This window comes from Plectropomus leopardus, chromosome 5 (assembly GCF_026936395.1).
Source record: "Plectropomus leopardus strain MGB_pleo_1.0 chromosome 5, ASM2693639v1, whole genome shotgun sequence".
Lineage (NCBI taxonomy): Eukaryota > Metazoa > Chordata > Actinopteri > Perciformes > Serranidae > Plectropomus > Plectropomus leopardus.
The window spans coordinates 29967620-29980441 of record NC_142180.1 but is presented as its reverse complement, the minus strand read 5'-3'; the positions used below and the strand labels follow the sequence as shown (position 1 = coordinate 29980441).

The following is a 12822-nucleotide window of genomic DNA, read 5'->3' as shown; positions in this document are numbered from 1 at the left end:
ATGCTTTACTAAACAGTTGAATTGCCCTTTCATGGTAAAAGCAGGGATGCTATCACAATAAATTGGCATTTTTAATCGGATAAAATAAGGATGAATATTCACAGTTGTTAATACCATATAATTAATATTAGTCCATTATATATTCTGTATGATAATCATTAGGATTTTTTTAAAAACCATTTTTGAGACGTTTTAAGAGTACTGTAATGGTAAATATGTGTGGAAATAATGCTAGTACTGGTTATACTACCACTTCTAGTAGTACTGGCAATACTAACTCCATGGTCACACATTGATTTATATTGATAAAATAAAACATTACATGCATCATAGCATAGCAGCTGAGCCACGCGGGGGCGACACGGCCGCCTATGAGGAGGAAGCAGTTTTCTGTCAGCTGACACTTTTTGTTTTGGTCCTCCTCCCTGCTAAACTCCAGCTAGCTGCTTCATCCATCTGTGTTTCTGCGATCGGATTTCTCTGTCACAGCTAACGGAGATGAAGAAGTTTTTCGAAGACATCAAAAAGGACATGAAGTTTAAATCTGCGGGACCTGGGAAGAAACTAACAGACGATGCCAGGCAAATAACAAACTTTACTTTTAACAGCTGCTTACAGCGCGACAGCTAGCAGCACAGCTAGCTGTTTGAAAAATTAGTTAGCAGATAACTCGCTGCTGATCAGTACTGATTTTTGGGACAATATCAGCATATTATAAAACTAACAGAACAATGCCGATTAATGATTTTCACTGTATTTTAGGTGGTGTTTATTGGGCTAACTGATTTCTACCGTTAGCAGCTGGATTATATAACATGAGGGGAGGCGCCCGTCTAATTTCAGTGTAGCTAACAGTTAATCCCAAACAAATCTTATTTAGCCAATAGTATTAGTAACGTAGAGTTACTTTTACTTGTATTAGCTACCAAGCAGACTGCTGACTAGAAATAGATTACCTGTTTCACCTACTTTTGGACATTGTTGTTTAGAAATGCAGCTAACCACGCTGCAGCATATCTGTGTTCCCTAACTCGATATCCTCCTAATGTGGCACACCAAGACATCTCAGATGGTTTTAATGTTCTCAGCGATGGTTTTTCATACATAAGTTAAATGTTTAATGTGCATTTCTTTGAGTCAAAACACTCATTTACAGCTGAAAACCTCATTATGTATCTGCTCGAGTCCAACGGACACAAATTTGCGTGCAGAAATGCACGACAGTTGTCAGTAGACGGTGATATCTCCACAGCAGTTTAACGGATTTTTACCATTCAAAATGCATTTGAAACGTCTGTTTCCCTTCATACTTTTGAATTTTGAACTGTGAGGCTAGCTCTTACCAGTCTCTAACAACGTTAGTTTATAACTAGACAATATGCAATATTTGTGATTCTTTTAAAGCATTAGGAAGGCTGATGTTCAGTATTTTTATGTGTTATATTTAGGAAATATAGAGCTGGGAAACAGGAACAGATGAAATAATCCTAAATAAGTCATACAGCAGGGACATTTGAGTCATTACAGCAGCCCAGGGGTTGGTGTAAACAGGAGGCATTGGTTAAAAAAACCTACACAGCAGTATAACAAGTACACATCGGTAACAACAAACAAAAAAGCAGATCAGTCTAATAAGTGAACACAAAAAAATCCACAAATAAGTTAACTGTAAAGAAAAAAAGAGCAATAAAATAAGTAAAGAGTAAAAAAAAAACAACCTTAGCACATTATAAAAAGTATACAATTAAAAAAACAGCAATAAATGAAGTAAAGAGTAAAAAAACACTGGGCATTATAATAAGTAAACAGTGAAAAAGCAAAGTATGGAAAGGTCTCACATACTAAGTGTTTACTCAACATTTGTGAATGTTTAGGAACAGGGATTTGGGGCCCAACATGGGACCAGGGCCACAACATGTGTCTTCACTTTGCTTTTCTGTCCTCATAGTACCAAACCTGAGGTGGTGCAGAGCAGCTCCAGTGCCAAGCATAATCGCCATGCTCCCAGTGAAGGATCTCAGAGGGCTGGAGCAGCAGCCCTGGCCAGGATTGAGCAGCATCAGCGGCCGAAAGTCCACACCTCTCAGGACGCCATCAGGAACCAGGGTGAGACAAACGACACACTCAAAATGAGCTGAATTCCACCGCCCCCCTTTGCATGTGTGCATGCTGGGAAATGTATGCTCTGAGTGATGTTGACAGGCTTTAAGAGGCTTGTGGTTGTGGAGCTCTGATCCAACCCAATTTATGGGCTGACTAATGCCATCGGACTGTAAATTCAATAAAGATATATTAGTGTCAAGCCAGTACTATTATCACTAATACTATTTGTCCACTAATTTGAGCTCTTCTGTTGAAGAGACAAATTCTTAAATGACAGACATACAGATAGACTGATAGATATTAATAATGTTATTAGCTTTGGTTAAAAAAGCATATAGATGCATCACTGGTGCTTGTTAATGAAGTGTTTCTTTTGTATTTTGTCTCGATGCTTTCGATGTTTCATATAAAGGACTTTGGAATTGCGTTGTTGCTGAAATGTGCAATGTAAATAAACTTGCCTTGCGTCGATGGTCTGAGGTTTAAATTAGTGCTTTTATAACATATAAGAGTTTTTTGTTTTGTTTTTTTTCACTTCACTGCTTGCATTTAAAGTGGTTTTCGCCTGGCTGCTAGTCTTGCTTTTGTGGTATTTGATTTGTGTTTGAGATCTCCAAACCATAAAGTCCATGGATGCGAATGTGGCTGTTGTACCCATAATATTTAAAAATTGGATATGTGTAATGGTTAAATGAAGAGCAAAACTTCTGTTTTTGTTCTTTAGAGATTTTGATTAAAGAATAACAATTTAGCTTCCTATTGCTTATGAGCTGTTGGTTACTGGCCACTATAAAAGACATATAATTGCACAATTTTCTGTGTTTGCTTGTAGTTAAAAGAGAGCTGGAGGCAGAGGCGGCTGCACTGGCTGAAAAACAAAAGGCAGATACAGCTGAGGTACGTATGATGGTTAAATCAAGCTTTCTAAAATGACACCATTAAGATCATACTCTGCTCACAGTGATGAATTTTTAGTCTGACGATATTGGTGAATGACAATTCCTTCCAGGGAGCCAAATTGCCAGTGAAAGATGCCGCCTGTCTCTCAGTGTCAGGTGTGTATTTCACCTGTCCGCTAACTGGAGCCACTTTAACTAAGAGTAAGAGGGAAGTACACATTAAAGAGGCCATTTTAATGGTACGTCTGCAGACATTGTCACTCACTGTTTTAGCTCAAATAAGCGTTCGCAACATAATTGAATCCGAATTTGACTGAGTATTGTTGATAAAACGTGCTGTTTTCCATGTCAGCGGTTCGAGGAGGATCCAGTCGAGGCCTCAGTTATGATGATTCACACATTTAACAAAGACAGAGAGAAAGTGAAGGCCGCTGTGGACATCATCAGCAAGTAAGACACTTGGCAACATTTGATCGTCACGCTGAGTTTGACTTTGATGTCGTCACAGAGTAAAATATCTTCATTAACTACCTGTTTCCTATTGTTTTCTCAACAGGTATATTGACAATATATTTAAGAATCCCACAGAGGAGAAATACAGGAAGATTAAACTCAGCAACAAGGTTTACCAGGTGAGTTTGAGACTGGCGTTTCAGCACTGTGGACCTCAAAAGGTTATTTTTTCCTTTTTTAAAATATAATTCTCTCTTTTGGTTTGTTTCAGGAGAAAGTCGGTTGTGTGGAGGGCAGTAGAGAGTTCCTGGAGGCCCTGGGCTTCACAAGCATCATGCTTCCTGTCGAGGGTCAAGGTGAATTGATTCTGACGCTTTGGATAAACAAGTCTCCTTATCAACAGTCAACATATTTAAAAAGTCGACCTGGCAAACAGAATTTCTCACAAACGATCGGTTATTACATATTCTGATGTGTGCCTTTTCTGGGGATCAGAGGAGGAAGAGGAGTTCCTGGTGTTATTAGAGCACAGTCCCGACGCCCTGGAGCTGATGAAGGAGCGCAGGGATCGTCTCCAGAGAGGCGAGCCCGTCAGAGCTCAGCTGGACAGACAGCCTCAAGCATTCAGGTCATCTCCCAACGCCCAACGCTTCGAGCTGCCGCCAGAGTTCTACAACCTGACAGCGGAGGAGCTCAAGAGGGAGCAGCAGCAGAGGTACAGGCTCCTGGGTAATGGGGGAGCAGTAACGGGGCGAAGTTATAGAAGCTACAATTATAAATTGATCCCCCAAAACAGATGCAGATTTGATGCTTTGCAAAAATCTCACATTTAAACAATATTAATTAAGATGTTGAAACTGTTTGCTGCATCACTGCTTTGTGGAGGTGCATCCTCTCCACATAAACACAAAATGTCTTTATGTTGAACACATTTAATTTCACAGAAAACTGCATTTTTTATTATAGTCATAGTGACGCCTGAAAAGTAAAGATCAATATCTTATTTCTCTCCTCTGCTTCTTCTTTTTTGAGTAACACTCTTTTTCACTGTGCAATTTTGAAACCCTGAGTCATTGTGCTTGATTAAATCTTGCACAAACATTGTTGGGCTTTTGCAAAACAACAATTTAAAAGTCTGCACCTCAAGCTGGTTGATTATAGCTCGTCTCTGCACAGCTTCCCATCGGGGGGGTGAATGAAGCAGTGTGTTCTCATAGATGCATGCAGTGGAGCACGGATACCAGACATGCTTGCCCAAGGGCCAAGTTTTTTTCATAATGACAGATGGCCAGTCGCAGCAGCCCTGCACAGGTCAGGTATCTGCAGGGGTGTTTCTAGGATATGAGGACATGCGGGACTTTTTTCTTTTTTTGGACAAAAGAGGAAAAGTGTCCGCACACTAGACTTTGTCTGATGAAGAACGTGTAGCTCGAAAAGTCACTTAAGTGATAAATTAATTATATTGTTATTATTATATTGATGGGACATAGTCTAGTGTGGACTGTTCTTTTCGTCTCTTGTATTGTCCTACATACAGTTTTTCATCGTCTGGATATGCATACTTATGCAAAAATTTGTGTGACCTTTTTTTATGAACAAGCTCTATTTTGATGCTTTTTTATGCACTCTGACACCATATTCTTACTCAAATTACAAAGAAGATCCTATTGGGAATAAATGTATATTTATTGTGAATTAGAAAGTAGTCTTTGGACCATACGAACGTCCTAAAACGCTCAGAACATCTGGTGCTGGCCTACCGGCCGTCTCAAGAGTCAGAACAAAACATGGTGAAGCAGCGTTTTGTTATCATGCAGCACAGACCTGGAACAACCTCCAAACCCCGACTCTGACCGCGTTTGAGTCAATGTTCCTGTTTTACACTGCAGCCTCCACCCACTAATGACTGCAAACTTATTTTTAAACTGGATTTTAAATAATCTTTTTATCTTTGCACATCTTCTCTGCACTTTTGCTATTTTTAATGAGGATTTTTATTGTATTTAAAAAATATATACATATATATATCTTTACTCTTTTAGAGTAAATCTGTATCCTTAGTTGTGTTTTTATATTTTACTGCTCTGTAAAGCACTTTGAATTGCCCTGTTGTATGATATGTGCTGTACAAATACAGGTGCCTTGCCACCCAGCACCCTGCTGTGGGTTGGATTTGGGCCGTAGGGCGTAAACTGAGTATCAGTGCAGTATGGGATTGTCTGTGGCTGCGATGAGCAAAATGACAGAAGATAAGAGCAGATGTAACTGGCCGCCCGCTAACATTCTCAAACACGCCCATCAGTAATGTGCGGTGATGGATCCCCTCAGTCCCACCCTGTTTCCTCCTGCGCTCCCTGGGTGTGCCTCTCACCACGAAAATGCCAAATAGTGCATCATGCACACCTCCCCAAACTGTGGCGTGATGCTGTTTGTCCATCATCACGTTAGACAACCTGCACGTTTGTGTCTTCATAAGGAATCTCATAGATTTATCTTTCAGCTTAATGACTCTGAGATTTAAATAATATTAGCTCTATTCGACAGGTATAGCACCACACATTAGCAGTCCCAGCTGTGGAGACACTGGTATAGTTGTCTTTTTAAGACATTAATATATTTTGTTATTTATTTTTATACTGCATTTGTGTATTTCTCTCATTTATGTGATGCTTTGTCTTTTTTTTATATGGTCCCTGAGTCTGGAATAAAGGATCACATTGAACTGTGTGTTTTTAAGGAGTGAGCTGGTGGAGAAAAACGCCATGCTGCGCACTAAAGCCATGAGGGAGAGAGAGGAGCAGAGAGAGAGAAGGAAATACAACTACACCCTGCTCCGGATCAGACTGCCTGATGGGAACCTACTACAAGGTAAGAGCCTCCTTTTTTTTAAGTCAATTCCGAAAAATCCAAAAAGCCGTGATAGAAATGGAGGCGAGTGAGTAAAGGTGATGTGTGATTGCAGGGACCTTCTATGCGTGGGACCGGCTGCCTGTGCTGTTTGCGTTTGTTCGGGAGTCCTTGGTGGACGGCTGGCAGCCCTTTGAGCTCATCGCTCCCGGAAGTCAGAAGCTAAAAGAGTCGGAGGAAATCGCTCTTGCAGAGTGTAACTTGGTGAGTTTAGACCACAATCATGTCAGCAAACTGGCACACATAAAGTAGAGCGTCTAGATTAGAGATTTAGTCACGTAATAATCCTTTAATGGTGAGGCTGGGGACATTTTTTTTATCTTTCTACCATAAAAAAAAATCTAATTGATTCTACTAACAAGTGACATAGATGAGCCACATTATTACACTCAGTCACACATTCCTCCTTTACCATGAAAACACACACTGTAGTTTATTTTAAGTCAGTCTGACACACCATCCTACTGCTGTAAATACACATGACAGCATCAAAGGCGTGTTCATCCACTGCTGAAAATAGTCCCACAACTGTTTGAGCAATGTTTGGCAAAAACTACAGTGCACAGCTGTTTTAGGAGACGGAGTCTTATTAGAAAAATTAAAAGTGTATTTTAAGCCTTTTTTTAAAGGAAATACAAATTTAATAGAGAAAATAGACAAAGGTTGGTTATCACAGGCAGGTTAGAGAAGTCAGAAAATAGAGAGCGGTACAGAATGAGCCCTAAAACCAGGAAATGAGTATTTAGCACTTTTGGTTCCCTCGTCTCGAAGTAAATAGGTTTTCGGTTCGATGCCTGAAATAAGGTCTGTGGTATCACAAGCTAAAGAGACTTTTACATTTTGTTCTAAAACATTAAATACATCAGCGAACAGCCCAATTGCAAAATTTGAAGCTTTTATGTGTCTTAAAAAAGATAGTTGCTAACAAGACCACATCATGACAAACACGGCAACGTTGAAGTCATGTGATCATATTGTAGTTTATTAATAACCAAAAAAAGGAGGGAGAGGTTAGACTTTTAGTTTTTTTGTCAATAAGTCGAAACGTCGTGTATGCTTTTGAATTTTTTGGTTTAACATGTTGAAACATGTAGGCGTCAAGCCCATTTATTAGTCTTTTTAACAGTGTACCTAAGAACATTTTGGTTTGGACTTAAAGAAATTTAAAGTCTAACCTCTCCCTTTTTTTTCGGTCATTTTTGTCCTTAAATCCAAAGAACACCTGTTTTTAAAAACCTACACATGTGAAGTAGCACCAAATTTTTTACAGGAGTTTGTTTATTGCCTAATGTCATCTTTTTACTCTTGTATTTATGCTTCAAACATCATGAAAAGTGGCGTTCTGTTGTGAAAGTAGTCTTGCTGAACAATAGTTGGAGATATCATAAACTTATATTTACCACAGAACTTATTTTCTGCAATAATCCAAATTCAGTTTATACCTAATACATAGTTTATGTAGTAAACACATCTGTTGTTTTCTCCTTTCTATTATATTGTATTTTGAATTACTGTTGGCTTTGGTAACTTGTGCTGCACACTGTTTTTCAGTACAATCAATGAATTGACCGATATCAACCAAGATTTGGTCTTTTAGAAAATCCAAAATAATTCTGTCTGTGTGCTTTTAGGTCCCCGCAGCTCTGCTCACATTTGCCTGGGACGCAGCTGTGCAGGCGGATATTGCAGCCGCAGGTGGAAAGAGCCCCACACTCCTCAAACCGGAGCTGCTGAAAACCATTCGGACCCTGAGCTGAGCAGACGCACTGTCCCTGAACTGTCCCTGCTACCTCCCCCGCTCTGACACTGCTGGGGTGGAAGTGCCCCTCAAAAATGACTAGTGATTAGTTTATTTTTACAAATGCTAACTTCAGTCAGTAGCCGTGATAGACTAGGGGCAACTTCACCCTGAGGCGCTTGTTTTGCAGAGCATCCCCTTTGCTCTCCACGTGGGGTTAACGCCCCCCCCGCAGACTGTCTCAGCGGCACATTGAAGGAAACACTACTAACAGATTAAAGGAGAAATCAAGGGACACGTGTTTTTTGTTGCATACTGAATTTACATGCTGTGTAGTAAACAGGCTGTGGCGGCAGTCCTCCGTGCTCTATCTATCCAACAGTCAGGTAAACTTTACGTGGCATGTTCAAAGACCTCGTTTTAACTGTGTCGACACTTCCTCTCCTTGTTTGAAGTAAACAGTCCATCATGCTTGCACAACAGTTGGATTAGCAGTGTGGCTGTACAGTCGTGTGGAGGGAAATCAGGAGCAGAGGAGCTGAGTAACTCTGGTCAGATTCTGTTGTTGACTTGTGTTTTGGTTTGTCAGCACAGAGCTTCTTTCATTTTAAAGCTGCTGGGTGTCTGAGCAGCGGCTTTGACTTGAAAGGCTTTTAGTTTTGTTTGGCTTTGCTCAAGTTTGAACAGTGTTTTGTCCGTCGACTCATGTTTGTCCCGTCTGATTTGGTGTGATATGAGTCTGGCTTGCATGTTTGTCCTCTGCTGGCGTTACACTCTTTGTTTTACAACTGACTTCTAATTAAAACTCAAATGTAATTTATTTGTATTTGTATGAGCACAAACCCAAATTATAAATCAAACATGTTTTTCTGGATAATTTGACTTAAAGGTCCAGTGTGTATGATTTAGGGGGATTTAGGGGGGAGGACTGCAGATTGTTATCAGCTGAAATTTCTCCCAGTTAAAATTCCCTCAGCGTTCATTAAGGAGGTTGATTGAAATTGGCAAAAACACTGAATAAAGCAGTATATCGTAATAAATCAGTGTTTCTCTGTCGCTGTTCGACTTGTAGCAGATGCGCCGCTACCCCAGCACCTGTTAGTGTGTGCTCACCTTTTCTCTGAAATGTAAGATTAAGACACGGAGGTTTTTAGCGGGAGCAAAATTATCAGCATAGGTTTTTTTTTCTCTCCAAAACAAACAGACCCGGTAATTCAGGGTTTCCCACGGATTTGTGGCTGCTCGCCACGATTCAAGCATCTGCCGCCACAGATACATTTTCTATTTTTGGAGCTAGACTGTTCATTAAAAGCGCTGATGGTATATATATATATCGTATAGCTATTCATTGCTTCACATTGTCGAAGTGCAGAGCACACTCTGAGCACAGATGGAGCAGCAGAGCATCAGGTGTGATGAAAGTGAAACTAAACAGTTTCTTTCTGCTGGGTCTGCAATTTCATTCATTCATTTGCAGCAGCATCCATCAATATGATCTGTGCAGCTCTGACCGGATAGACAGATCATCATCCACCATCATCCAGTTTTAAGTTAGAAATGTATGTTTTCAGAGAGTGGCTTTGAACTGTGGTGGCCAACACGAGATTGCAAATGACCGTATTTAGAGCTGGTGTTTGGTTTGTCTGTTCTGGGCTACTGTAGAAACACGCCAGACTATGTAGAGGAGGAGCCACTCCCTATGTAGATATAAACGGCTAATTCTGAGGTTAAGAAAACACAACAATTCTTATTTTCAGGTGATTATACACTAAAAGAAAAACATACTTATACTCCATACAAATATATCCCGAATCCTGCACACTGGACCTTTAAAATTGAGGTAATTTACAGATAATTTATTCCGTTATAAAAGAGTTAGCCATGTGCTGACAATGTGATGGTTATTCTTATACCAAAATATTGTACTGTATTTCAAGTTTAAAGCACTTTTTAGGATTATTTAAAACTTTATAAAACACTGAAGAGTGTCCTAAATGTAAAAAAAAACAAAACTCAAACATAAGACTATCGACTCCTGAAGTGATAAATGGTTTAACTGCAGCGGCTCACTGCAGAAGCTTCATGTAACCAGCTCGCTCCTCTGGCATGCAGGCAGGCATGGATTACATTTCTTTAGTTAAAACCGGCAGCATGGACTCGTGTTGTCTCGATAACGGTGGTTTTGATTCATTTCTCAGTCTTGTATTTGTTTGTATCAAACACTTTTCCTTGAGGTATAAAAGGGTCTATTTTTCAAACGCAATGGGATTACATGAAAATGGAATTTATATAGCATCTACCAGCCCACTGAATGCAACAAGAAATCAAAGATGTTTAATTTACCCAAAAAATTGTTAAATGTTTTAGAGCGACCCTTTCCCTTCTAACATGTCATTAGGTTAAATTTATTTTGGTAGTGGTTTTGCTGTATATGAATCCATACCAGGTAGATCTGTAACTACTTATTATAGTTTCTCCTGCTTGTGGTTGGTTAAGATGACAACAACCTACCTCTAATTGCTTTTGTCTAATACATCCCAAGTGAGTTGTACACAAACACGTGACGGAAACAGATCTTAAAGAGATACTTTGGATTTTTTTATGCTGGGTTATATGAGGTACTTATCCATAGTCAGTGTATTCCCTATTAGTTGTCCCGAGTATGGAGAAGCAGACTGTTGAAGCTGAGCAACGTGCTGCTGTGGACGGGGCAGCAGCAAAACATAATGTAGCCACTAAAAAAAGAGGATCCTTAAAAAAGTCTTAAAAGGCATTGAATTCATTACCCTAAAAACAAGGCCTCAACTGGTATTAAAATGTCTTAAATCTTTCAAAAGTCTTAAAATGCTAAGACATGAGAAGTGGGATTTTATTTTTTTCTGACATTGCAGAGTAAAATATCTTAATAATTGTTAGCTTTAAAAACTAATAACTTATTAAATGCCTCTCACAATACTGTTACCCAAAAAGTCATTTTTTATGTTACAATGAGTATTTCTGTAAAATTGTACTTAACCCTAAGTAACTGGTGTGGATTTTTGTAAAATCAAGATTGGTATTTGTAAAATTTATTTTAAATTCCCTTCAGTGGCATTTTTCAAAAGTCTAAACAACTGCTTGCGTGTAGGAACCCTGATTTAAAGTGTACCCTGCATTTAAATATTTTCAGAAACTCCCATGTTCTGCAAGGTAAAATTATGTTTTTTGTCTGAGGAGTCTGGTGGCTTTGAAGAGGGCAGGATATGTCCACTTCAGTCCCCAGCTGGAAATTGCTGTCCCACAGCAAGATAAAGCAGTGAAAATAGTTTAAATATAGTGTACACTTAAACTGATATTGATTTTTTAGATTCCTAAAAGATGTGCTGCTGCTGTTCCTGTCCACAGCAGTGAACTGCTCAACTTCAGTGTTGGTAGTCCTGTCTGCTTCTCCAATCTGGGGATGTGATCAGTGCAACCCACTGTACGTAATACACTGACTATGGCTACGTGACACCTTCAACCCCAATTTTAAAAAAAACTTAACTATCCATTTTAAAGTTGTCATTTCTTTCTTAGAAATAATGGTCACTACTTTAAACCTGCACTAGTATTAGTTGCACACCAAAAACGCAACACATGATAACAGCTGGGTTATAGTTTTTTTGTCAAATGCAAAATTTGATTGACAGTCTCAGAGTCTGTGAGGCCAACTTGGCCACAAGCAACATTTCTGTCCACCAGTAGCCCACAGGTGTCCAATGGAAGGATGTAGATGTTTGATCAGCTTTGTAACATTAACGTTAGTGAGCAGTTCGTGATCGGTCAGTCTGAGTTGTGTTCTGTTGCTTTTTAACCTGCCTGTAATCAAGATCGCTTGCACTGCATCATTACTTTTGTTTAATAAACAGAATTATGAAGCACGTCAGTGTTTAACTTCAGTCTGTGCCTGAAGAGAAACTACTTTACTACCAACATACGAAATACTCCGAACCATTACAATGCTGACTTAACTATAAAAAGGCCCCATCAAGTCAGAAATGTTTTGTATTTCTAGTGTTGGATATGTGGAAGTATTTAAAAATAATGCTTTAATGAAATCAAAGACCTTTCCACCTGCAGATGAAGCAGTGCTTGTGTCAGTGCATGTCTCATAACCTAAATTATTTGAGTAGTGGGTGGCTTTTTTTGTATTCAACCTCAAACATAAAACAAATGTAAATTACAAAGTGGTTAATACATAGTGCATTTTAAAAGGAAGTTACTTTTTTGTTCTGAGTTAGTGAATCAAGAGTGACTTGTTTACCAGTGAATTAAAAAAAAAAAAACAGTCAATGTGAAAACAAATAGCCAGTTTAGGTGAAAAGACCACAGCTGATGATGTAACATTTAGTTTCCACTTCCTCTGGAGTGGTAGATGGTTCTACAGTCTGACTGGACCAAATTTTAGCTTTTTTAAGCTTAACGCTGTTTGTTATTACTCTACATATCAGCAGAAACACAACATCTCCGACAATGAATGCCGGTAGCAGCAGGTTCACTATGTATATGCTTCTGTGTAGCTGCCAAAAGACACTGCAGCTTAATACAGAAATACTGGAGGAAAACCTTTTGCAATCTGTAGATGAACTATAACTTTAGTGAGATTTGAAGTTATTTTACTGTCCTGGAGCACCCAGTCATACTCAAATCAATCCAATCAAGATTTGCACCAAGACTCAAGATCTGTAGGCATCTGAGCAGTTC

General features: G+C 39.2%; 1 protein-coding gene across 1 annotated transcript; it reads left to right on the top strand.

Annotated features, from left to right (window-relative positions):
- Positions 1–397: 397 nt before the first annotated feature.
- On the top strand, positions 398–11999 carry ubxn6 (UBX domain protein 6). Its single transcript, XM_042483679.2, has 11 exons — positions 398–581; positions 1949–2106; positions 2936–3000; positions 3113–3241; positions 3355–3452; positions 3559–3634; positions 3727–3811; positions 3951–4170; positions 6193–6323; positions 6418–6566; positions 7994–11999. Exons 1-11 carry the CDS (start codon positions 499–501, stop codon positions 8117–8119), a joined length of 1320 nt encoding a protein of 439 aa, XP_042339613.1. The 5' UTR covers positions 398–498; the 3' UTR covers positions 8120–11999.
- Positions 12000–12822: the final 823 nt, after the last annotated feature.

Excerpts from the sequence above, each read along its gene's own strand:
- ubxn6 (XM_042483679.2), top strand. The coding sequence starts at position 499 with ATGAAGAAGTTTTTCGAAGACATCAAAAAGGACATGAAGTTTAAATCT. Across the intron at positions 2,107-2,935 it reads GGACGCCATCAGGAACCAGG|TTAAAAGAGAGCTGGAGGCA; the intron begins GTGAGACAAACG and ends GTTTGCTTGTAG. Across the intron at positions 3,812-3,950 it reads GCTTCCTGTCGAGGGTCAAG|AGGAGGAAGAGGAGTTCCTG; the intron begins GTGAATTGATTC and ends TCTGGGGATCAG.